At 41.3% G+C, this 25,666-nt stretch overlaps 2 protein-coding genes and 1 long non-coding RNA gene across 6 annotated transcripts in view; 1 reads left to right on the top strand and 2 right to left on the bottom strand.

Annotated features, from left to right (window-relative positions):
* Positions 1–2,496, bottom strand: part of EPS15 (epidermal growth factor receptor pathway substrate 15) — a 52,099-nt gene extending 49,603 nt beyond the window's left edge. Inside the window, exon 1 of one of the 3 annotated variants that reach the window (XM_075508741.1) lies at positions 2,314–2,494. In XM_075508741.1, the coding sequence (XP_075364856.1) occupies positions 2,314–2,340 (27 nt within the window). In that variant the 5' untranslated portion in view covers positions 2,341–2,494. Of the gene's footprint in view, positions 1–2,313 lie in introns of all 3 variants that reach the window. The other 2 variants (XM_075508743.1, XM_075508742.1) reach the window with 2 other exon arrangements.
* Positions 2,497–21,480: 18,984 nt separating this feature from the next.
* Positions 21,481–24,266, bottom strand: LOC142412872 (uncharacterized). The gene is made up of 3 exons (XR_012776638.1): positions 24,140–24,266; positions 23,184–23,225; positions 21,481–21,547 (listed from the first exon to the last, which is right to left on the bottom strand). It is a non-coding gene; the product is annotated as an uncharacterized LOC142412872 (long non-coding RNA).
* The window catches only part of OSBPL9 (oxysterol binding protein like 9), a 65,695-nt gene continuing 64,123 nt past the window's right edge, over positions 24,095–25,666 (top strand). For both annotated transcript variants that reach the window (XM_075508745.1, XM_075508746.1), the window contains exon 1: positions 24,095–24,296. In XM_075508745.1, the coding sequence (XP_075364860.1) occupies positions 24,186–24,296 (111 nt within the window). In that variant the 5' untranslated portion in view covers positions 24,095–24,185. The remainder of the gene's footprint in view (positions 24,297–25,666) is intronic.

A 25,666-nucleotide genomic window follows, 5' to 3' on the forward strand; every position in this document is an offset into this window, starting at 1 on the left:
AGCAGAAAGTACCGATCTGCATACTTTTTATTGCTGGTGCTAGTATCTGATCTAACTGCAGCCAGTAACTGTGCCCCCCACCCCCTATACCATCGTTTTCACTTCCTCATACTCATCTTAACAGATTTAGAACACTTAACAATTTGTTATGACTTTTCACAACCCTGAAATTCCAGAAGTTAGAACCTACATTGAAGAAATTATCTTTAGGCTTGCTTGACTTTCTAAGATGATTCTTACACAACGCAAGAAGAAAAAACAAACAAACAAACAAAAGAAATCCCCACACAAATGGTCAACAACAGAAATAGCTTCCTCAATTTAACTACCGATGCAAGCTGTAGTCACAATGGTTTTAAGGATACTGGCGATTTTTCTGCTTCTGTCAACTTTATCCCATTTGTATTTAGTCCCCCTTCCATGTGACGAAAAAAGTAAATAAATTCTACAATGAAAGGATTACGCAGCCTGTAAGCAATAATGTCTTGCTGTAGAACACACCAGAGCAGACACTCCTCCCCTCTCCCCACATAAAGAGCCAGAACAGCCCATGCCTTTAGACCAACAGAATTAAGGCTGCTGGTTTGTGAAAACTTTTTTCCTCTTCGGTAAGGAGATGTTTTAAGTTTTTTTCTTTTGCTTGAAGGCTGTTGAAAAAGAGACACAGAAAAGGCTAACCTAACATTTTTTAATATTAAAGCAAGCTTTCACAGAAGGTATTATACTTCATAACTATATATCTTTAGACCTTTAAAGACACATTTATTTTCTCCACATACTTGAAGTTCATCTTTTCACTAAACTATCCTCCTTTCTTTCCTTGAAATAGTTGAAGATTTTCTCAAAAGTCAACTACATAAGTAAGTGCAAATTGAGTAGCCTTGCAGCCAACTTTTTAAGTTTACTTCTATGTGCTTAAGGGATTCACGCTTATTCACCAGCTTTACTTTCTGTAAACGTGACAGTCAATTGTCAGATTGAAGCATCCCAAGCAGGAGCGTATGCACCAACAGGCCTGCCTCAGGCTTATGTCAGGTAGGAATGCAAATTTCTAATGTCACTGCTTAGTGGAAAAAAAAAAAAAGTACCAAAAAGTGCAGTTTATTAGCTATCAAATCTCTAGGGAATAAGAGGCAATCCCAACAGTATGAAGCAATTCTACTACCATCAGGAAAAAAAAAAGGCAAGCAACAAAGATTTAGGCAAAGTGAGATGACCCAAGCACCAAATGGTGCCAAGATTCTTCAAGTTCATTATTAGGCACCTGTACAGGCAATATGCAAAAATGGTGTCCCCATACCATGGGGCCCACCAAAAAAAAGAAGAAAAGAAAAAAGGTAAAATGACTTCCAAGCAATATCTGCAGAGTTAAGTTTCTGTTAAAATGAGAAATTAAGCGCTCCCTTCCAAGCTAATCTTCTTGCATACTGTCCACTAACACGTCGACGCCGTTACCTCCAGAGACCCACTGGATCCTGTCTCTCCCCACGCTGTCAGTTGCAGAGCTCCGGGAACCGAGCAGGGAGGCTGGGCCGGCGGCTGCCCGCACAGACACCGGGGCACAGTTACCTAACCCAGCGCTATCACGTTCCAAACCCTGAGCGAACGCTCCCCTTGTCTCCGAGTTCACCATCTGCCTTCGAAATCTACGGGGCGGGTTTATTTTGTTGTTTAAACCAGGCGCCCAGTATCTTTATAGAAAACAAAAGACCAACCGCGATTACAGCCGCCGCAGCCCAGACCTCTGCGGGCTGCCGGGCGCGACCGCGGCGCTGCCCGCCCGGAGGGCCGCTCCCCGGCCGGGGGGACGCCTGCGGCCGCGCCCCTGCCGCGCTCCGGCGGGCCGGGTCCGTTCCCCGTCCCGGCCCCGGGCAGAGGCACCTGCAGCCGGGCGGGATCTCGTTTCACGCCCGCGGCGCCCCCGGGTCGCGGGTCGGGGCTGCCCGCCCGGCCGCCCCCGCCCGCCCTTCCTCCCTCCCTCTCTCCCTCACACAGACACACCCCTGCCCCCCGCCGCGCCTCAGCCGCCACCTGACAGCGCCGGCGGCCGTTAGCGCGGCGGGGTAGGGCGCACAAAGCCGCGCCGCTGAGGGGCCCTGCGGGGAGCACCGAGCCACTCCCCAGCGGCGTCGAGGCGGCCCCGCCACCCGCCTCAGCGCCGCGGGAGCGGGTGAGCCCCAGGCCCCGCTCCTGTCCCGACCCCCCCACGCCACCCCCGGGAGGCGCCAGGCCTCAGAGCCCGCCGGCAGAGGGAGACGAGCGGCGGGCAGGGGTGGGGAGCCCCCTCCCCGCGCGGAGGCCGGCGGGAGGTACCTGTGTCAGGGAGAGGTGGGCGGCCATGCTGCTTCCATCATGCACCGGCCGGGCCGCAGGAAGGACGCGCCGCGGCCCCGGCACTCACGGCCCAACTTCAGCAACTTCCCCAGCTGGCCCTGGCCAAAACCCGGCACCGGATCCCCGCCCGCCCGACGGCCGGAGCCGGAGCCTCCTCCGCCAGCACACGGCAGCGGGAGCCGCAAGCAAAACCGGGCGCCGGAGTACGCTCGCCGGAGCCGGAGCCCGAGCCCAATCGAGGCAGCTGCAACAAAAACCCGGAGCCGGAGTTGACGGCCTGATATGGTGGCCCAAATCCCCGCTCCCAGTTCCTAGCCTTTCCCTTAACTTCTCTATTGGCCCTGCTTCAGCTGTAGATGCTTCAAGCATTTTGAAAGGTGACAGTCCCCTAGTTTAGTCATGACACAGGTGGGGGAAGTCCCAAAACAGGAGGTGCATCAGGTCTGGGCTCGGTTGCAACAGCATTGGGCACAGGGCCCGGGAGGAAGCACCGCTGAGCCCAGCAGGATGTGCTGAGCCGGCACGTCCTTGCCTGGCTCGGCAGCAGCGAGGGGCAGCCCTGCGCTTGGCCTCTTGCCTCTCTCTGCTCACAGGAAACTATATGCCCGCCCAGGCAACTCTTGGTTGTATACATGCATCTCCCAGTCGGACTGCGCTTGGTGGAACAGTAAGGGGAACAGTGGGTCTTCTGCAGGGGAAGCAGAAAGGGAATGAGCAACCCTTAGGAGAGGAGAAACCGTGAGACAACATAGGCAGCGAGAGAAAGAGGAGCAAGCTGGAGTGGGAAGCCAACTGCACCACATTCTCCTAACCTGTGAGAAACAATTGTGTACAAACTGGGTGAAAGCAATATTTGTGTCACCACTTACTCTCCTGCTCTTTCTCCTGCTTAGGGCTGCAGCTTCACTCAGACAAATTTCCCTCTGCCACAACAGAGCCAGGGAACAGGAGAGCATGAACCGCTCCTCCCATACCTGCTCACACCCACACACTATCAACTACTATCATGAGCTCTTTGCACTACCACATCATACATCAGTCACCAAGGGTGGAGGGAAAACATTCCTATTTTTTTACTTTACCCCAAGATGGTTTAGGCACAAATTTAAACTTGAAATACACATTCAGACCAATAAGAGGAAATTACCTGGAGTCATACTTGATTATTGGACAGGTTTCACAATGTGCTTTGTTTTCTTTCTCTGTTCTTAATTCTTTACCACTCTGCATTTTTTTTGCCCTCTTCAGCTCAGTTTCATGCTTGTGCTAATGCTCACGCCCCACCTCTGCATCCTGTCATTCCTCAGCTGGCAGTCATCCTGAGCTGCTATTTCTCATCATCTGTCACGAAACATGTGGGATCCCTCCTTCCCACCTATTCTCGAATAAAGGTTTTATAGAAGCTCTGCTTTACCGACCTGTTTCTCAGTCCTTGTTTCAGCAAGAAAAAGAAGATATGGAGGGGAAAAGTACAAAAAGCAAACAGAATAGATATAAAAATATTCACACCATTCACATAGTCACTGACACACCTCTACTCCACCTCACACTCATTTCCTCCTGAGTAAAATCCCTAGAAAATAGCACAGGCTATTATATTTCTAGGTTGATTTTTTCTTCTTTGATTAAAATTGGAATACTATCCCACAATAATTAATATCTGGAAATTAAACCAGATGATTGTAAAACTACAGCTGTGTCTCCTGGGGACAGCAGTATCTGAGCCCGTTAGTATTTGGGAGGGGGCCCCTCGGCAGAGATTTGGAGGGCCTGGGTTTCTATTAGCTGCCGTGATCTCGCATGGATGCCCTTTGCTCTGTCAGTTGTTCTCTCCTTCTCTCAGTCTCCTCTGCCCGGGAGAGGAAAACAGCTACAGCAGACTGGTGGCCTCTCAGGAGAGAGGTTATGCCCAAGCTGATGTTCTTTTCATTTCAAATAGAAGGAAAATGCAAAACAAGTTAATGGGACCTGGCTCTGGAGTTAGAGGCTTGATGTTGAGAGCTGTTGCGAGCAGGATTTTGTGGGCAGGCTATCTGACTCAGCAGATGTGTTCTTGCTGCTGTTCCCTTTCTCTCTGCTGGGTATTGCATCAAGTGTTTCCCATCTGGTCCAGTATAGACCCACAGCTGCAGCGAGGCTACTGAAATAAGGGTGTTGAGTCAAGGAACACCAGGGACTTGTACAGGTACTCACCTCTCCCAACAGAGCCCTTCATGCAGGGCAGCCTTACCCACAGCATGATTAAATGTCCCATGTCCCCTCCGAGCAGAATGTGCCATCCAGGACGTATGTCTGCTCTGGCCAAACGACTGCCCCTGAGGGCCTGACCTTCCTGAAGCCTCTGAGTTAGAAAATAAATGCAACAAACCCCACCATTTTGCTCCCTCAAACTGTGAAGTGCACAGCAGTCTGCTGATCCAGAGAGCCTTTTCACATTGCTGTTGAGCTCTCCTAAGCAGCAGCAGCAGCCTACAAGTTGCACTTGCTGCTTAGGAACTAGCAGGCAGTGCCATATATGTGGTTACATTCCTTCACACCCTGGCCATCCATATAGCATGCTTGGCTCCTCTGAGAGGTGGATGGACGTGCAAAACCCATGGTCATCAGGCATGACCACTCTGTCCACAGAGCACAAGAATTGCTCAAGGTAACCACCATGGCCTCGGCAAATTAAAATAATAATGAGTTCCATTCAACCAACACTGGATTGGTGTGGTCACGTAGATCTTTGCTGTTGTTGAGTGTTCCGTGACTCCCACAAATATTGTCCTGGATGCCTCCAAACACCTGAGTTAAAACAACTAGCTCACAGCCTCAGACATCTCAATGATAATTACAACAGCACTTGTCAGCCTACTGACAATGAATTATTGTACTGCAGATAAATCTAGAATCTAGAATGTCAGCTCCCAGAAGAAAATAGCTATCTGCTTCTAAGCTGGAATCGAAATGTCATCTCCTGACACAGGGTCATAAAAATGGACTTCATACTTATTTTCTGTCAAGAAAAATATAGGGCTACTAATATTTATCCGAAACCATTCGCAGGTTTGCAAAACAATGCCCTCCAACTACTTTCTTGGCTTAGGCACGAGCAGCTCACTTGGGCTTGGCTAGGGTGGAAGGGCTCCTGAAATCTGGAACTGGAGGACTTACTAAATGTACCTCTCCCTTTACTAGCTCCTCAGTGGAAACCCTGTTCTTCTGTCTCTCCTTTTGCTGACCCCATGAATCTTGGCCTTTTGCAGTATCTCCTGCACTGAGAACTGTGTAGATGTTGAAGGGGTGGTGGGATTGTGTGCTGGGTTTTTGGGAAAGCTTGTTAAGAACATAAGAAAGTCAAAAGGTCAATGAACTAGGTAAAAAATTAACAGTTTCATTTTATATCTTCTCACATTCAGCATGAATTCTCCTGCAGGAAATGTGTTTATCTGTAATCTGTTCTGTAATAACTGCTAGATGTTGATCTATTTGTTGTAAGATCCTCTAGTAGAGGACACTTTTGATACCAAAAGGACATGGAGAACAGTATTTAGCATGCTATTGTTTGTAGTTATAATAGGATTTTCTATGATTCTAAGTACTGACATTTTGGCAAATGGGTACCAGATCTCAGTGTTCTTTATTGTTTCTTTAAAAAGACAATGCACAAGGTTAAGTCTACACTGGACAAACAAGTGACCACTAATAAATCAAAAACAGCCAAATGGCTTCTGAAGAATGGGGCTTGCACCAGTGCAGCTACAATAGCAACAGCACAACCATTTTGGTGCAAATCCCCATTGTAAGACACGGCTTAAGTGTATAAAGTGACTTGTTCTACTACAGTTGACTTGAATTTGAAACCTGTGCTGCAGCAAGACAGTGAAGTCAGAATCAGACACTAATGACCTCTGCGTTTTATAAATCTCTTATGATCACCAAATATCTTTGTTAGTAAAGCTAATAACATTTTAATCATATCCACTGGTCTCCCTGGAAATAACATCTTAAGTGTCCATCCCTTCCTTTATTATAGCTTTGTTTACATTATGGATCAGGACACAGGAAGCCCTTTTTTTTTTTTTTCCCAAAACAACACATAGGCATTTAGTATGACTTGTCTTGCTTGTTCTAGGAAATGTATTATTACAACCCATGAACACTCGGGAGGCTGACTAGAGGAATGACTCGCTCCTGCCTCCTGCATACCTGAACATGAAATGATGTATCTAGCTTTCTGGAATTTCAGTGCAAAGCAGATTAGTAGCTCCAGTATTACATATACAGAATTAAGGATCTAAATGTCAGAAGGATTAAACCATTTTGAGTTTTCCAGAACAAAAGGAACTGTATGCATGAACATACAAAATTCTGGCAAAAAAAGAATTATTATTCTATGATGAAAGAATGAAATGCAAGGGAACTGGCTCACAGGTAAACAGAGACTATCTTATGTTGCACAGGTTTCAGAAAGCCAAGCAACAGCCGTGTTCCTGATACAAAACAGCATTTTCCACACTTAGATTATTGAGATGCCTCCTGAGAAATGAGGAAGATCATCGTACAAAACTTTGATGACCTTTTGGACTGAAGGTACCTTTTATCAGAAATCTCAGAGTACTTTCCAGGACTAGTGACACAAGTTGTTTTAGGAAGTCACAACTGCAGGCATGCCTTTTACTAGAAATACACCCCAGGATATGCTTTATGTGCTCTATACATTTTATGCAGCTGCAAGTTTTCTAGACGCAGGGTTACTGATAGGCTGGTATGTTTTAAGGCCACAATAATACAGCCTGACCTTCTTTATCAGATCTTCCATGGAGATCTGTTAATTTTTTGCATAAAACCTGTAATGTGTGAGTCCTACAGTGTATCTTCTAGGAGGATGTCTACTTACTAGAGTATGTACACTGATCATTACGAAAATTGCAGAGGAATAATCTGCTAATTCCTCTTGTGCTGTGCTCTTGGCTCCTCATGGTGGTTTGCAGACTTTCAAAGTTATAGCTGCCTTGAAAGTGTTTTAAAGTGGGTTGTGGGATGATCAAATGTATACAAAACTGTAGCAGCATTAAAGAAGCACAAACTAGGATATTAAGGTATCTTTGCGTATTTCTTCATCTGAACAGTGGTTTTCTGTTCAGATGTTCAGAAATACTTTCTTATATCTGAATTTAATTTCTTCATCTGGCAGTTTTATGTCACATAGAAACAGACTACAGTATGGAATAATTGTACCTCTTTGTTTTTGTAAAATGATGTCATTTATTGCAAATGTTCAGAATCCCAAAGGGCAAAACTATTTTTGAACTGTGAGAATTAGAAAGAACAATCTTGAATTTTTATGAAGAGATTGGAATGTTACAGTTGATAATAACCTGAATAAGGCTTGAGTGAATCTCTTCAAAACAATTAGGTTTGGTGGAAGAGTTGGCAAATTTAAAATGCAGTACTACAGACCCATCTATACCATGTAAAAATATACACAATTTATCTTTTCATTAAGACTGTAAGCATATTTTCTCCAACTAATTTGTATGAGCCAATTTCATGGGGCTATACCTCATGCCCCAAAAGAATCAGAGAAAATGTAGATATATACAAGAGGTCAATTTTGACCTCTTTATAAACTAGACGGATGACACACAGCAGAGTGATATTTTTCACATAGGATTTAATTTTTAATTCAAGATCATATTTGAAACCCAGAAAAATCTTCAATAGGCACTAATTTGACATGATGTCCAGCTAATACAGCAGTTGGAGATTTAGTCGTTCCTTGTACAGATTAATATATGCTCTGACAGAAATAGAATAAGCAATACCACTGCTGAAACAGCAACAGTCTTCATTATAAATTAAACACATCAATATTGTAATGTGTATTGTATATTCGACCAAAATGAGGGTTGAAAACTAATATGTTTACAAAGTAGTGGGCAGAAGGCTTCTACCAACAGTTTCTTCTGTTCCCTTTTTCCTTAGGTATGTTGTCTATACTATAAATCCAAGGAATGCATGGCTCGCCTTTCTGAAACAATTACAAGTCTACTATGTTTTAAGTAAATAGAAAATATTAAAAAAAACCCTATACACTGAATTCCCAGCATTCCCCAACCTAGAACTAATTCACTCTGCACTTCACACTAAAGATTATTAATTCATTTCAGAATTATAAGATACATGAAATAATTAGGTAAAAGACCATGTTATTGACCATTTGAATTTTTTTCTTCTCATGAAATGGTTTGTCTTTAAGACAAACTCATGACTATTTATGGCATGATGCCATTTTTACGGCATTACTGTAAATCTTGATACTAGCAAGTGTTTCTTCTTGAGACTTTCCTTTTTTGTCCTCCTAATTCTTTTTATCTTTTTATATATTCTTACCTTCTTCTCAATTTTCTTTCATTTTCATCTAGTCTTAATTACAATCATAACAATGTCAAAATGGTTTGGAAATTGTGAAAATAAAATAACACTGATGCAATAATGTTGGTCAAAGGACAAAAAAACCTAACTTTCCCAAATCACAGTAACCTACTACCTGCAACCCAGTCTTCAAGTCCAGCAACGATTCAGGTATGAACACAGCAAAACACTTAAAACACACGTTTAAATTCATCCTTATTCAGGACAACACAATAGTCGTGTTTCATTTTACACTAGTAGTTAAAACTTTCCTAAATTTAAATCATATTCTACTCGGTTTCAGCAATAACCTCTCTCATGTATGTGAACTACAGTGACAAGACCACTGGTGACAGAACAGAGATCTCAGCTGGGTTATAGTACTGTGACTGCCAAAAGTACTGTGAGGAGATGAGTCAAAAGCCTTAGCAATAGTGGAAAATCAACCATATTTGAAAAGGTGTTAATGATTTTGCCCTCAAAGTAGACAAGGACGAAGATGATTCCATCATGTTAATTAACCATGATTAAGCCACATTTAAAACTGTGCTAACTAAAATATGTGTTTTGACGCCTTTGTTGCTATGGAAAAGATCACAAATTATTGACAAATATAGTGAGAAACAAGAGCAAAGCATTACTTGCCTATATCTGCATCAGTCCTGGGTGCTGTAAGAAAGACTGCAGGTTGCACTTTGTGAAAGCTATCAGATACCAGATTGCAGCGTTCTTTCTGCAGACAGAAGGAATTTGGTGTGAGTCTGTAGGAATCTCTACAGGTACTCTTTCTGCTGCACTCCCCCTTCTCAGAAACACAATCCTACTGTATGTCCATAAATGAGAAACCACCATATGGGATTATTTTTGATTTACAGCTCTGTAGCAGGGAGAGGAATCCATTCTGTTACTCAGCCAACTATTGCATAACACCGGCAGGCAAAATGTCCCTCTAAGTACAAAACATGTAATTCCACTGGTGTCAATATTTAAGACTGAGGAATGTTGCTTTAAAACTTCTCTGTTTTCTGGACTTCTGAATTATCAATATGAAATTGAATTCTTTCATTCTTCTAAATCAGTTTGGTACTATCAATAATAGTAATGTAACTTGAGTCATGAGATAGCACCTAAAATATTTTCCTTCATGAAAAAGGTTTTAAACACATACAATAAATATCACTACTAAATATCAAAGACTGAATATTATCTCATTGCTGTAAAGTATGGGTGCAGTGAATAGTTCACAATTTAACATATGTTCTTGTTTGGTTGCACCCATAATGCAATTGAAACATGAAATATCCTTAAAGATGACCAAATTATTTGCTTAATGACTGATATGTTTGGGTTTTTTTTAGTATTAAGTTGCAGAAGTAATGCAACAGTGATTCAGCCTTGATGGATCTGTTTAAGGTGTGCACGTGACTGATCAGATGCAAAAGAGCATTAATTGAATTTGAACTCCATCAGCTGACAAGGACTTTCTTACCTCTGTGTCACCTTATGTTTCTTTCCTATTATCTGTAATAAAAGATATTTCATCAACTTCACCTGTTGTGTTCAACAGATGCAGCTACAAAAGTCTGGTGGCCATTCATAAAAAAAGGTTCTTTAACTGAGTTTTAGTAGCAATTAAAGCAGCCATGGAAAATACTTCCAGTGTGATAATCACTGTGACTGTGAAAACTACACCATGGATTTTAGTAGTTTCACAACTTTTCAATCAAACTGGCTCAGTTTACAAATAAAATTACATTTAAATATGTTCTGGCCTTAAAAATGCACTCCAGAATCTGAAAGACAAGCTGAGTTAACTCCTGCTGTTATTGGTAATATTAATTTAAATGAGATGCACAAAAGCTGAGAAGGAATTGAAGAATTTATCGGTACATCGATATATAAATATCAATTTCAGATTATCAAAATTACTGATGATGATGCACAAGTATCAGACCAGCCAGATTTTTCAGACTCCCATATCAGTTTAATTTGTGTAAACATGACAAACAAATTTGTCCTTCTTTAGAAGGACAAACCCTTCAAGGTGCTCACAACACAAATAGGTATGATGTATAAAAATGACACAAAGAACACTGCAGTCCAAAAGAGGAAAGTATCGAGGTTTTAGGTAAAAGAGAGAGGAAGAAGCCATACAAGCTAGATAAGATCAGATAGCTAGATGAGTTTTGCAGAAACAGAGGATGTATTCTTCCTAAAAGAATCTCCATGATTCAAAAGGCATTCAAATTACATCCAAAACTGAAACATTCTTGATTGTCAGTCTCTTCCTGTTTACTGAAGAGATAGAATTTGTTCCTGTTCAAATCAAGTTTACCCTAGTGATTTTCCTTAGAGAAATATTTGTAAAAAATGATTTAATGAATTTCTGTCTTCCTTCCTTGTGATAGCATTAGATGATGGTAAATTACATACATACAGATGAGCATGAGAAAAAAAATACTTCAAAATCATCAGTAGAGATATTTAGTTAACTGTAAAATGAATATATAGATGAGTTACTTAATTTAACTCCAATTCTCCTAAGTAGGGAATAAATCCAAGGCTAAAAATTAGCTGTGGGTCTCCTACATGGGACTACAGAACAAATCCATTAGCTAGATGGCACAACTGTCAGCCCAAAAATACAAACCATACAGGTACCTTGTAGAGATCAAGGTCAAGAAAACCTATATTATTGTATTTATAAATGCAGGTATCTGCTGTTTATTCTTGCTTTTCAGTATCCCTATTTTTGTAGTTGGGATTCTCAAGTATGCAAGATGTCTGTTAACGCTAAACAACAAAAGTTAGTGACAGGCCTGGATGATATCACAAAGTTTATTGTATTCAAATAAAAGTCAACATAATATCTAATCCTGATAATTTCAAATCTGTTTTTCCAGTGTATGGAGTTCCTACAATAACAATTTAGTAATCTACAGTTATCCTCAATATAGGATTGAGACTTGCATTTACAGAATAATTTAAAAGATTAAGTGAGTTACCAATATTGTCACACAGACACAGGCTTTGAAAAACCTTGGTGTGATAGATCTCTGTCTTTTGCAAAAATAAAGCGCAGGAAACAAAGCTGATATGCATGGCATCTCAGAAAGAGTAGTTACTAACTAAAAGAATGAGACAGAGGACCTGGGGGTGGTGGTGGAGGATTTTTAACTGTATTTATCACGTGCATTGGACAGCAAATTGGAGCAGATCCTACAGCCAGGCTTTTTTGCTGCCAGTGAGGCTTGAAAGGGGAAATGTATCCAAAAATTGCTTCAGGATATGGATGAGGAAACTTTTGATCAAAGTCTCTGATAGAAGCACAGAAGCTTGGATTGCTTCCTTGGCTTTCTAAATCACTGAATAGGTATGCTTCCAGTCAGGTAACTGGGAATTACTGTATTTTTAATGTAATTCCTACTCCAAGAAATGTGGTAGAGGCAGGGCAGTGGGCTTGGCCTATATAACAACTAGCACAGATGAAAGCCAGCCAGATGGCATTAGTCTAAAAGAGCTCTCTTCCCCAAAACATAGCACCTACATCCTTGGCACATTCTAAAAACAGCAGAGAATCTCTTTCTCTCCCCTTTAGCATTATCATACAGCTGACTTTTTTACATATCTGCAGTTCTGTCCCCTGCCGTTGTAGCTTTGTAATAACTTAACAAATTGTTCATATGAGAAAAGCATTTATTCTACTAGCAAGATTCAAAAAGACAAAATTTTAATTAGACTTTTTTTGTCTTTCAGGTACCTCAATTTTGTAACATTGCTGACATAATGTTCATCAATTCCTGTAGCTCTTTTGGGATTGCTAATTTAAAAAGTAATACAACTTAATACTTGAGTAAGCAATGTAATATAAAGATCTATTTTTGATCAGATGAGCAGATTAAATATATTACAAAAAGTAAAATTCCTAATATTTTAGATGTGCAAATTGCGCATATACAATTATTTGATTAAATGAATTATGTGTGCTACTTCTAGCAGGAATAAATATTTCCAAGCACCTCACTCAACCTAATGTCATAATTAGACTCTTCATGCACATTGAATAAGATCTGCCCAAACAATATAACAGATCTACATTTGGTCAACACTCTGGTCACAATTTATTGTAAACTATATTACTTAAGTCTGATCCTCATCACCAGAGGACTCAAACTTTGCTGATAATGCAAACAATATGGGGTTTTGGCTAACGTGAAAACCTATAAAAAGGAAATATAATAATCTAGAAAGAGAATCTATGACAAAATTACATTTATCCCTCAAGTTTCCTGGCTGGTTCTAGATTTACCATTACTTCCATCGCTGCATTATGTGAGACAAATTTCCTTCTCTCATACACAACTGCACAACTGCTACCAAGTCCATAGTTTCAGTGTATTCCATGAAGAGAAGATGGTCTTATGTCAGTATCTACTGCTTGTAAAGAAATCTCTTTCATCTCCAGCCAGCATGTTATTCAATAGCCACAACAGAGCTGCACAATGCTGATGAGAAGGAGGTAATGTGTTCCACTGAAACCCAGACAAGGAAATGCCTAAAACTGCAAGTTGACTGAAAGAGTAAAAGGAATTGAGTCAGCGTTCTGGGGAAAGGAAGGAATAGGGAGGGGTGGAACAAGCAGTATATTCTTCCAAAAAAAAGTATGTTCAAAGCAGATAACATATGAAAAAGATAAGTGCTACTAGTATGCCATAAATAATAAAAAATTTACCTAATGCACCATTAAAGTTTATGGATCAAATCCTCTTTCCTGGCCAAGATGTACTTGCATAACAAAGGCTCTCAGAGAGTTGGTTACAGCTTTCTGATTCACTACCCAGTTCATCTCTAGCCCTGTAATGGGATCGGAGATGATTCATTAACGGAGGGAGCCAAATTGCAGTTTCTCTACCCTACAATCCCTTTAAGACACTGTTTAAACAGGCTGTAAAACTGGTTACTATATCAGCTCTTAGTCCATTAAGAACTCTTCAGTCTGAAAGAGAAATTTCCTAGCTGGGGACCTTGGGTGGTTTTCTCTTATTTTGCACTGCCTGAGCACTGTACAAGGGACACAGGACAGTGAATATGGCCTAAGGCTTTCCACTTACAACCTTCCTCAGGTTTCTCCAGCTGTATGAATACTTCAGTTTCTCCAAAATAAACAGAATTTAGATGTATGATTGCACATCCATGTTTACAGATTGCTAAACTGCAAATCCAATTCAAATTTCTTGTGTTTGGGGGAACTGTATCCCTGGATGCAATGTGCCCTCTGAGCATGCATAATTTGAAACAGATGGCTCAACAGATGAGCTGCCAAACACACAAGGTCAATTCAAATGCCATCCAAAAGTAAAAGTTAAGTGGGATAAAAGTTCTCCTTGTCCCACTTTAGATAAACAGGACCTATCTGCTTGGAAGATGCTCTTCTCTCATTTTCTGCCTTTCTACTTATTCTTTTCAAATATGGCATGCTCTAGAAAACAAATTCAGTTTTACCAGCTACCAAGATTTTATAATATATTTTCCAATTTTTTGTTTGTTGTTTTAATAAAGCTCCAGCCTCTGGAGTTAAGAGCTTGCATGGGTTATTTGACCTTTAATTAAAAAAAGCAAACAAGAAAGCAGCAAAATATAGGACCTTTCTGGCCTTCAAGGTTGCCAAGAAAAGCTTGAAAATGTGAACCCTGAAGGTTCAGAGACCAAAATTTCTTTTTAAATTACACTTTGGTTGGCAGGGCTTAAGCACAAATAAATAATTTAAAATGCCTGGAATATGAAGTCTACTGATTTCCCATTTAAACAATCTGATATAGGAACAGCTACCAGAAAGTTCTCCCCAGCTTGTAATGCTTCCTAGCCTTTCCACAGGACCCTCTGCCAAACACTTGGTCCATGGCTTGCCTAAGTGGAGGCATTGTTCCTGCTGCCATTATTATGCCTTAGGCAATGCCTTCACTGTAAAGTAAACCTGATTTAAAGCTACCATATGTCTCAATTTTCCCAGATATGCCAGTTTTTTCCATCTGGATTTTTTTTTCTGAGGACACACACACCCCCCTATGTACATCTATATCTATTAATCTGTCCATCTCCCCAGACTCTGTATCTAGTTATCTCAATTTCTTAACATCAGGAATCCTGACACAGTGCATTCAAAAAACCCAGAGAATGGCAGATTGCATACTGCAGTGTTTCTCTGTGCATGAAAAAAATCAAACATTTCCAAGAAGTAATTACACCATCTGAGCATTCATCATACAGAATATGCCCATGTTGCTACTGGGAACAGAAATGACAGCCGTCACTTGAGTCAGTCAAGCACTTCTAAGATCAGTTACATTGCAGAGTGTTACCTATGCCTCACAGTCACTGCATCAGCTGACACTGCACTGATTATCCCCAGAAATCTTTGAAGTACTACAATGCTACAATTAAGGATTTGTGGGTATACAGGCTTCAAGCTAAAAACCACAGAGAAATTGTAAGTTGAGTTAACTCTGCAGCCAAGACAAATACTCAATACTCAGGGTATAAGATTGGTCCACTACCTATAAGAAAAAGAACATTGTTCTCATGTTTTAGAAATTCAGTGAAATGAGTAAATTTAATGCAGTGACTCCGTAGTGATTAAACAGAGGAGACATCACCCCTGATATTTAACAGATTAAATTCCCATCCAAAAGTGTAAAGCCAAGTAGACATAACAGTTCACAGACAGATAGGTTAATGTTATCAATATGTAAATGATAGTTGGATCAGAGAACACTGTGGGTAGGATTTTGTTTTGTCTAAAATTGTCAGATATGTAAAACAAAATCTGAAAGACTGATAAGCCAACAGTTCAGTTACTACTGATTTTGCTGTATTCAGAAGAGCTGCATCTTTTCTCTAGTTGGCATACTAGAAACAGCATAATTAGAACTAGTCAGTGTAAACTGGAGAGTGTAATACTAATGAAAAGCTCCTCTCTTCTTATGCAATATGAATAGCAGAGCTTAACTTTGGCTATTTACATGCTTTAATCTTTAAGTCAATGGGATAAATTTTGCTCTTGATTATTTACATGTAACCACATCAACACCAATGGAATACACAAGTATGAACAACTTTTGGTCTGTTTGGTCTGAACTGGAAACACCCGACTAACTCATGCTTTAGTTTGTTCATATCTTATTTCGAAAGACTTAATGCTGCTAATCTACAAATTGCAGACTTGACCAGTAAATTAAAACAAACTATCTATTGTGTATATCTCAAGTAAATACACAACTGTAAGAAACTATGAAATCCTAAACATTACCAACTTCAGCTTATGCTATGGAAACCAAAGTTTCACTGTATACTGCAAACTATTCTTATAGTTAGATTTGCTTGTTAGTATATTCCTCACAAGTTTATTTTCAAAAATTAATTATCTTGGGCAATGAAAAGCAAATTATTTAACTCTCAATTTTTTTACAATTGTCCAGAGAATTCATTTAACTCCAGTAGCATTTACAGATTTTAATATTAATGTTATTGTAGCATTTGCTTGGAAATTACATTGCAGTTACTGTTCAAATTAATTAGTTTAGCAGGGCACTGGGAAGTACGAATAAAAGACTGAACTTCTGAAACTTGGAAGCAAACAGATGCAACAAGGCCTGGATTTTCATCAAGTTCTTGGCTTACAAACTGAGTAACAGAGCTGCGCTGTGTGTGCTGCTGCCTACAAGCTGAGTAGGATTCCCTTTGTTTCAGTCCATGACATTTGGGCTTATTTCAGCAGTTCTGAGCAACTTCAGCTTCAGCAAAAGTCAGTGAAACTGCTAAAGTTAAAAAATGGGCAAAATAAGGCTCGACTACTACAATGTAAAATTAGGCTACAACGTCATTAAAGATCCCTACAGAAATTCCACTCTTTTACTGGGAAAAAAAACCCCAAAGCCCTTCTTGAAAGGGTACCTATAGAGTCCCTTAGCTAACTCTGTGAAAATAACAACATAATATAAGAATAGAGGTAGTGGGTCAGAACAGAGGTCTAAATATCCCAGTGTCCTGGCTGCAGCAGTGGCAATAGCTAGTAGCTATGGAAGATGGTAGGAGTAGACAAGCATGTAGTGAGACTGCCCTGGTGTACTTCCCAAACCTCCAATAATTTACAGCTCAGAAGTCACCTGAGCTGGAGTTGTTTAATTGGTTTTAGTCTAGACAGCTGATGATGTGTCCTATAATATGTCCCAGGCTTTTGTCTTCACACTGCTAAGGCTGGAAACCTATCCAGGGTGGGCTAGGGCTTTCCCCTGATCTTTGAACCTGGGTTTTCTTTCTGCTGATACCGAGCTGATGAAGCTGCAGGAGGTGCTGCTGTGAACCAAAGTCTCACTTCATCTGGAAATCAGATGTGGCTGCATCCTGCACATGAGTCTGCTAGTTCAGACATAGCCGGAAGAGTCTCCTGTCAGCTCCTGAGAGTTGTCCAAGTAGCAAAACAGCCATCCGCTCTCTAAATTGAGGTCCAAGTGCAGATCATGGTTTTTGGGGAGCAATTTGAGTTTATTCTGCCAATTCTAGTGGCTACTTATTTTTCTTCTACTAAATAAATTCTCTGCTTCTTTCTCCATTTCTCATGGAAGAGAGAGAGAGAGAGAGAGAGAGTTGAGTAGGATGACAAAATAATATCTGCATTTTCACTTCCATCAGTACAAAGAAGCAGCAAATCCTTCAGGCAGGCACCAAAAAGGATTATTTTAATTCTCAGATGAGAAGAAAAAGACTTCTCCAATTTTTGGTAGGATAAACCTTGCTCCCTTTGTCTCCCATTCTTATACAAGAAAGAGTAACCCTAAAGAAAGATCTTTTTGGCATCCCAAAATCAGGGCAGTATTAGATGAGGGATTATACTGTATATAGGGCTCCTCCTATGTACAAATCACTGGGAGTGATTCTAGATCTAAAGTAAAATGATTTGGCCTTAAATCCCAGAATGAAATGCAGAAGGAGCTGGAAACTGATTCTAAATTGATACAACTGAAACTTAGTTTTAACAGATACCCCTTTAATACTTCTAGCTATGGAAATAAAATGAGTAATAGAAGCACTCATGGGATAGTGCTCATTCTATATGCTTGTGTTTTATGATTGATTGCTCAGCTCTAGGACTCCTTGCCTTTACTTTTATCCTCCCTTTCATCTCCTTAGACTTCCCATCTAGTACCCTACAAGTTACCAGAGTCAAGATTTATGCTTAAGTCTAATACAGTATTTCTGCTATTTACCTGGACAAAAAACAAAGAGAAGGAAAAAGATATTTTTCCTCCAGATTTTAATAAGACTTTGTGCCAGACAGCATGGATACTGTTCATAACAGCCTGATAATATGCATATATTTGGAACCTACTTGTGTATGTGTACACACTAGCTTTAAATACTAGCTTTGATACTGCTGTATCTATTAATATCAAATAAATATAGTGTATAAAGAAAAAATAAACACTTCTTACTGAAAATAAACATAGCATATAATCCTTATGATTAGGGACAATACTCTTTAAAATATTAAATCAGTTACCTTTTCCCTTGCTCAATTTGCTACACATCAAACTCTACTGTAAATAGCCTAAATTTTGTGAGAAGACAATGTATCTATTGCATTCTTGCAAAACAAATTGACTGCAAAGAACAAGTAACCTTATTTGAAACATATTAATAGGCCAAACACTATGAAAAGAGGTGATGGTGGGAAAGTTTTGGGAAAAGAGATTATACCTACTTGCCTTTTTGTACCACAGCTGCAGTGAAGTAAACATTCCAGTTGAGCAGCATTCCTCTATATCTTTTCAAAGTCTCTATGGAGACTAAAGTAGAAATCACTTATTTGTGGTTGAGAAAATAGCATGGACTTCTGCATTAAATTTTAAATAAATTCTGCCCACAGGATGATAAGATGCTTAAATCAAATGATGAGACGTTACCCATCTAAGCAATGCATTAGGAGTATAAAATGTGATTCAGCATGCTATGAACGCTAAACTCTTGTACTCAGCAGACATCAGGCCTGTTGTTCTCAAGACTAAATTATGATGTTTAAGTTTTATAATAAAATAATACTAAGATTACAGTGAATCATTCACTCTGCAAAATTCATTCCAGCATTTTTCTAGTTGCTAGATTGATTTTCTGATTACCAGAGCTCAGCCTATGTGCAGATGGAAAAAAGCTCATATAACTGCTTCTTCGGTATAAAGGCTAGGCACATCTTTTAATTCTTTTGGACTAGATTTGTAGTATATTTAAGTTACAGATTTTGTTAGAAGGTGCTTTTCCTGTTAAATTTGTATTGCTGTTAATGCCTTCATCTCTGAACACCACAAGATCTCAAGTGTGACCAGGATATGTGGGAGGAATTCTCTGCCCTCTGTGTAAAGGGAGTACAGAACATACCCACATTTCTAAATGGCAAAGCACCTCAGCAAGTTCAGAAACGTACTTCTTGAAGAAATGTTGAGTCCTAAAATGTCAGTTTACATCTCTTGCAACTCCCAGATGTCATTATGTCAAACTGTCCTGTAAAACTGTAACCCGAATTTAATTCTTTTATGAGACCACACCAAAATTTAAGTTATGTTATTGTTACAAAGCTACTCAAATTTACAATGCCCTTAAAATGTATTTCTCTGTAGACCTTTAACAGGATTTGGTCAGTAAGTGAGTCACTTGAATTGCTTAACTGAATACCTTCGCATCCTGTTTTTAACACACATTGCAACATCTGTCAGACTTTTCCTAGTCCTGTAAAGTATCGGTGCCAGTTAGGTGAGTCAGCTGCGTCTTTGCTGCATCATCCCGCAGCAGCCTACCCATACAGCACTACTAGGGAGGATTAAATAACTACAGATAAAATAAATCTTAGCTTCAGAATTGTCTTTATCTATTTTAAATGCAAGAGAGATTCTTCAGCCCTTTCTTAAATGGTACCACATTTTGGCTGAACACATTCCATGTGTTTTGGGGAAATGGCTCAAATCTCATAATACTCTACCAGTCCAGCTCTAAACGTGCCATCAGAGGATGAGAATCTGGACAATAATAAGGTGGATCTTTATAATGTTCAGAAAGAAAAGTCCCTTCTCTTGTGAAACCTAGTCCAAACACAGCCATAAGCTATAAGTAGAAACAGAACAGGGACTCTGAGGCCTGAGGACTTTAAATCCATACAGCCTGTGGTAATTTGATTTTTTCTGGTGTATCCTAATATGGAGTAATTTAGAAGACTCAGAAAGGTCTGCTTAGCCCTCAACGAGGTTCCTCATCCCTGTCCTAGAGGAATTTATGACAATTCATTAAGATCAGAGAAAAACTAGATTAAAATGGACAGGACTGGGAAAATGTATTGCTAATGGCTTTTATTTGCTGGGATCATATAGGAATTGGCAAGAAAGGCCCAAGACAGAATTATTTGTTTGCCTCAGAAAGACACAGAACCAACTACTGTCTTCGTTCCACTGTATTGCTGATTTTTTTCATAAACATTTGTATTAAAAACAGTGACAGTATAATAAATCTATTCAGAAAACCTACTTACTATGGCACTTATTGGCACACTTGATTTAATTATCCTCTTTTAAGAATGACTGCTTGTAGGGCAAAGGTGATTCTCTTCCATCTATCTTCCTCTCCTTAACACCCTAAACCAAACAATTCTGAAGAAATAAAATAAAAAATATTTAGGCTCTGACATTGTTCCTATTCTTAGTGTAGTTGGCATATGCGTAGAGGGACTAGAAAATACCTTTAAAGGACAGTAGCAGGAGACTGAAGATGACACAGAAGGCTTCATCTTCTACTTGATTGTAGCATTTGTTACCCATAAAAAATCAAATGGAGGAAATTTTTTCCTGAAGGTACAAATAAAAGACATTACTTGCTACCAACAAGCAGAAGAAGAATCATCCACCATCAGGCTAAAACATAATTTCTTAATTACGATGATTATGTTGTCAGTAGTTGACACAGTGACCTGATAGGACAAAAAATACAAAATGAAACTACCAGCCCATTTCTGAAGTGGGAAAAGAAAAGGAAACAAAATGACATTTGTTCTCTTCTCAAATGGCTTCCTTATGTTCCACAGAACACCAAGCAATTGCAGCTGCTGGGAGAAGCTAAAGCTACTTTCACTGCTGCCAGTCACACTCCCAGACACCCTTAAGGAAACCCACAAGCCACACAACTTCATCACTGAGGTTCTTCAAAGTTAGTTCTGCTACAACTTCAGGAAAATTGACAACAGAAAACCATTTTCCTCTTAAAGAATCAGACTTTCAGTATACTCCTGCTTCTCATTTACTCTATTTTGGTATTTACTCTAAATCGGCAGTACTTTCCTCTTGGCTAGAAATCATACAGTTTTAAATTGTAATGGCCAAAAAACCCCAGATGTAATTTATTGGACAAGCTTGCACAAAGGAAAAGAACATAGAAGAAATTTTAAAAAGTAGGGTGCAAGTTGGGATGTCCTGGTAAACACAGTAAGGACTGGGCATATCTGAGGTTTCCCCCTACATTCCTGCTGGGACAGTCTGAGTACTCCAGAGGCCACTTTATGGGCTAAACACTGTGGCTGGTTAGGAAATCTGTGTGTGGCTGGGACACTACAGCAAGATAACTTAACTGAGGCCTCTGTGTGGCAAGAGAATGATGCTGGACAAGATTTTCAGCTGATAGAGCAGTGTATAAAACAAAGGCAGTGCAAGGTACCAGCTGCTGCTTTCCGCCCAGTTCTGTTGATCTCTGTAGTACGTAATTCTCTCAGATGACAGTAAGTACTCTAGTTAAAGAGGGTGACATACTAGTCTAATTTAAGTTGTGTAAAATAAGGAGAACATCACAATAAAACTGTCTATAATTACAGAAAATAACAGCTCTTTGTAACTGTTCCAAATTGGATACAGACGGAACATGTTAAAGCAAACTGAATTCTTCTATTAAGCAAGTAACTTACTAACTTCTATTTCAAGTAATTTTTTATTCAAAATCATTGAAGCTGATGATGTAATATACAAAGTATATAAAGGTAGGTTATATCACAGTTGTGGCTGATTGTTGTTGATCAGTTTGTTGAACTAAAATGTTTGCGCTGATCTTTTAAAACAATTTCAATGGGCACCTAAAATCTTTATCAGAAGGATCTAGCTAATTAAGCTTAATCCTTTCAACAATGCCCTCATGAACCATGTTCAATAGATACTGGAGTAATCGGATATACACATACAAAGAAGACACATCACCCTGGCATGTCAAGAAAGTACATAAAACTATATGATATTGTATCCTGAATGCTGATAACAGACTATAATTCCATATGTATTTATTTCAATTTGTGTGGGTTTGTTTGAAAAACAATGATTCTCTGATCTCTGCCAAATTACCTAAAGAGAATATCCACACTACATTTCTAAAAGAAACCTCGAGATGAATTCCCCTTTAACACCTGCTAACACAACATTTCCATTTAGTCTAGGGTTTTAAGATTTTGCTAAATTGAGCTAGCTAAAATACATGCTTTTTCTAGTGGAGACAAGTCTTTGGCACATGTCCCCTCAAAAAATTCAAAGAGAACAAAGAACTAGTAAGATATTCAGTGTATGCCGAAGTTCAGCAAATTCAGCCCCTGGCAAACCAAGGTAAATAGAAACCTCTTCTGTTGAGAATTTCTCATTGAGAATGCTCTGCCTACAGACAGCTCTTTCACGGTTAAGCCAAGAGGTTTTTTGCACAAGCTCTTTGCATTGTTTCAACTCTTGTGGTATAATACAGTCAAAGTAGTGATCTGGGATAATAAAGCTCCAGTCCAACTACAGCTTTAAATGGTAGTACTAGTAATGTTCTGGCACCATCTGATGTTTTTTGTTTTGCTTGCCTGGGTATAATCTCTAGGCAGCCACACTTTGTTTAGTCAGTGAAACTAAAGAAGAAAACAGACTACTAAGGTCATATGCAGCTTGAAAAAGAATGTTATCAAAATTAACAAGCTGGGTTTCAAGACTGAATTGTGCATTAGCTAGATTAAACTGGTAACACCATGCATAAACACAGCACCAGGTGACTCCAAGGGGTATTATAAAGTCAACGCTATAAATTCCACTTGGTAACAAACTAGTAAGCAATGTGACACGTGAAGTGGGAAGACGAATTAGAAATATGGAAGTATTTCTTATTTTCTAAAATCAAACACAGAAGCTCTGCCTCTAAGGCAGAGGGACAACTGGGGTGATTTTTCTATTAAAATTAGCTTAACTTAGTATAAAGTTGCAATGCTTTAAGACACTAGACCTATCTCAGCCCACTATAAAGGGATTTTTATATTAAAATCATAAAAAGAAAAAACTGGTTTTATATTTGGTTAAAAAAATGGAAAAGTGATTTAATGAATTCTGTGTAAAGATTGCACGACAAACACAAACATCATAGTAAAAGCACTATTTCTGCTGCTATATTGTTGATTCCTAGCAAGAAACACAAGTTTCTTCTCTATGGGTCTTTTGAAGTTTTTATGTTAAAGTACAACTGAAGTTACATACTTATGTCAGAGAAGATCAGTGCCAAAGAACATGCCTTGCACTGAACAACAGATTTGCAATTGTCCATAGCTCCTGGGGAATTCATTCCACATTCTTGGATCAGACCACAGGAAAGCTGTGTCCATTTAAATAAGCCTTACCCTTAAAAGGTTATCTCAATTCCTGAATGTTTTTATACACCCTGGACCCTGGCCATATAGCCCCTTCAGGAGCAGACCCAGGCCCTTGGACTCGACTGGTAAGCCCAACAGGCGCTTTGGACTGGCAAACGGACAAGCACAACAGCGAGAGAAATGAAATGGTGCCGTGGTGCCAAGTATTTTAGGGGACAGGATAACGCCCTCACGCAACCGAAGCACCAGGGCGTCGTGCCCTCACCCCACCACTGCCACCGCGCAGCCCTCCCTCACGCCTCGCCCTCTGCCTCCCCTGAGCCGTGAGGGGAAGCCCCGCCACTTCAGGGACCAGATCGCTCGGCTAACACCCACAAACCCAAGCCCCCCGCCTCCCTCCGGACACCCAGGCTCCCCTCGCCCTCGCCCTCGCCCTCGCCCTCGCCCTCGCCCTCGCCCTCGCCCTCGCCCTCGCCCTCGCCCTCGCCCTCGCCCTCGCCCTCGCCCTCGCCCGCCTTTCCGTCGCCTCGCCGCGCCCCGCCTCCTCTCCAGCCGTTGAGCTGCCTGCCCCTCCCCCAGCCGACGCGCGTCCCCGCTGCGCGCGCAAACCACGCCCCTTCCCCGCCCGCCCTCCGGGGAAGTGTGGCTCCTGGCCCCGCCCCCTCGCTGCGTGCCCCGCCCCCTTCCCTCCTGGCGGCCGCCGTGTCTCTCCCCTGCGCCCCTCACCGAACGGGCGGTGTGTGTGTGTGGTGGTGCCGGTTCGGTGCCTAAGATGGCGTCTATCATGGAGGGCCCGCTGAGCAAATGGACCAATGTCATGAAGGGCTGGCAGTACCGCTGGTTCGTGCTGGACTATAACGCCGGGCTCCTCTCCTACTACACGGTGAGGGGCAGCGGCGGGCCGGGCGGGCGAGGAGCCGGGAGACCGGTTGAGGCGCAGGGTGGGGGTGGGGAGGGGACTCGGGGCGGTGTGAGTGCTCGGGTGGCCAATGGGGAAGGAGGAGGCGGCGGGATCAGCCAATGGGGTGGCCCTGCGGGGAGATTTATCGGTGGGGGCGAGCGGCGTTGTTATTGTTGGCGGCCGGCGCGGGGGGAGGGGGCGGCTCCGGGGCGGGGTCGTTGGGCGGGAGCGGTCGTTGCCCCCTCGTGGGGAGTTGCCCGGTGGCTCCGGAGCCGGCGTCGCCGGTAGGGTCTCGGGAGCCCTAGGTGGCTCCCGCCGTCCCAGGGGCCTCACGCTCAGTCCCGGGCGGGTGGCGATCCCTCTGCCCCGGGGGAGCGGGGCCGGCCGGCCCGCTTGCTCCAGGTGGTCCGGAGCCTTGCTCGGTGATGGCCTTGGGCTCCTGGGTCCCGCTGTCTCAGCGCTCCCCTCTCTTTCCAGCGGGAACTTGCTCTCGCCCTGCTTTGGCCGCTCTGCCCGGGCGACGGGCCCCTGAGGGTGTCGCCTTCCCGGGCGGCTCGCCTCAGAAACGTCTGCGCGGAGCAGCGATGTTCTCTGTCACTTCTTACCCGGGGGTCAGGGACACGTTATGGCTGCACGTGCCGAGTTCACTACCGCAACGGCATGTTGCTTCCCAGTTGGAGATTGACTTCCCTGTTTCCGTTGAGGACTTCCTACTTTCAAGCACCAACTTTTAAAGTGCAGTGTATTAAGAAACAGGGATGTTTTCCTTTACTCTTTTTTTTTTTTCTTTGCGTAACCACTGACTGATCCTGACTTGCTAGCTTGTTCAGCTTCTTATATAAAAATGTGAAGTAAGTTACAAATATTTTAAGATTACAAATTCATTTTTTCAAGGATATGCCCTTAAATGAGAAGGCTAACTGGCTGAACCGCATGCATGCACAGATACGTTTTCTTAGCGTGGAGCAATTACTATCAGTGTGTCAGTCTGGATAAAACACATACAAATTTACCCAGTAGTAAATTGCAATAGATTTACAGCAAATAACTTAACTTGGAGCATCATGCTGTCTGTGAAGGTATATGCATACCGAAGCATTGCATATAAAAGGTTTTTTCCCTAAATCTGGATTTCCAGCCCTACTAGGAGAGAACTTATCTCCCCAGACCTAGGAGTTTATAAGGCTCTCAGCATAAAACAGTTACAGACTCCCAAACAATTTTGGTTCATGTAGCTTCAAAATCCCTCAGCTGGAATATGGAGGGAGAAATAAAAGTGCTTTTATAGTTGCTTTTTGATGGCTGTTCAAATGTCAACTGTTTGAGATGAATTGGTAAGTGTAGTCTAAGTA

The sequence above is a fragment of the Mycteria americana genome, chromosome 7 (assembly GCF_035582795.1).
Source record: "Mycteria americana isolate JAX WOST 10 ecotype Jacksonville Zoo and Gardens chromosome 7, USCA_MyAme_1.0, whole genome shotgun sequence".
Lineage (NCBI taxonomy): Eukaryota > Metazoa > Chordata > Aves > Ciconiiformes > Ciconiidae > Mycteria > Mycteria americana.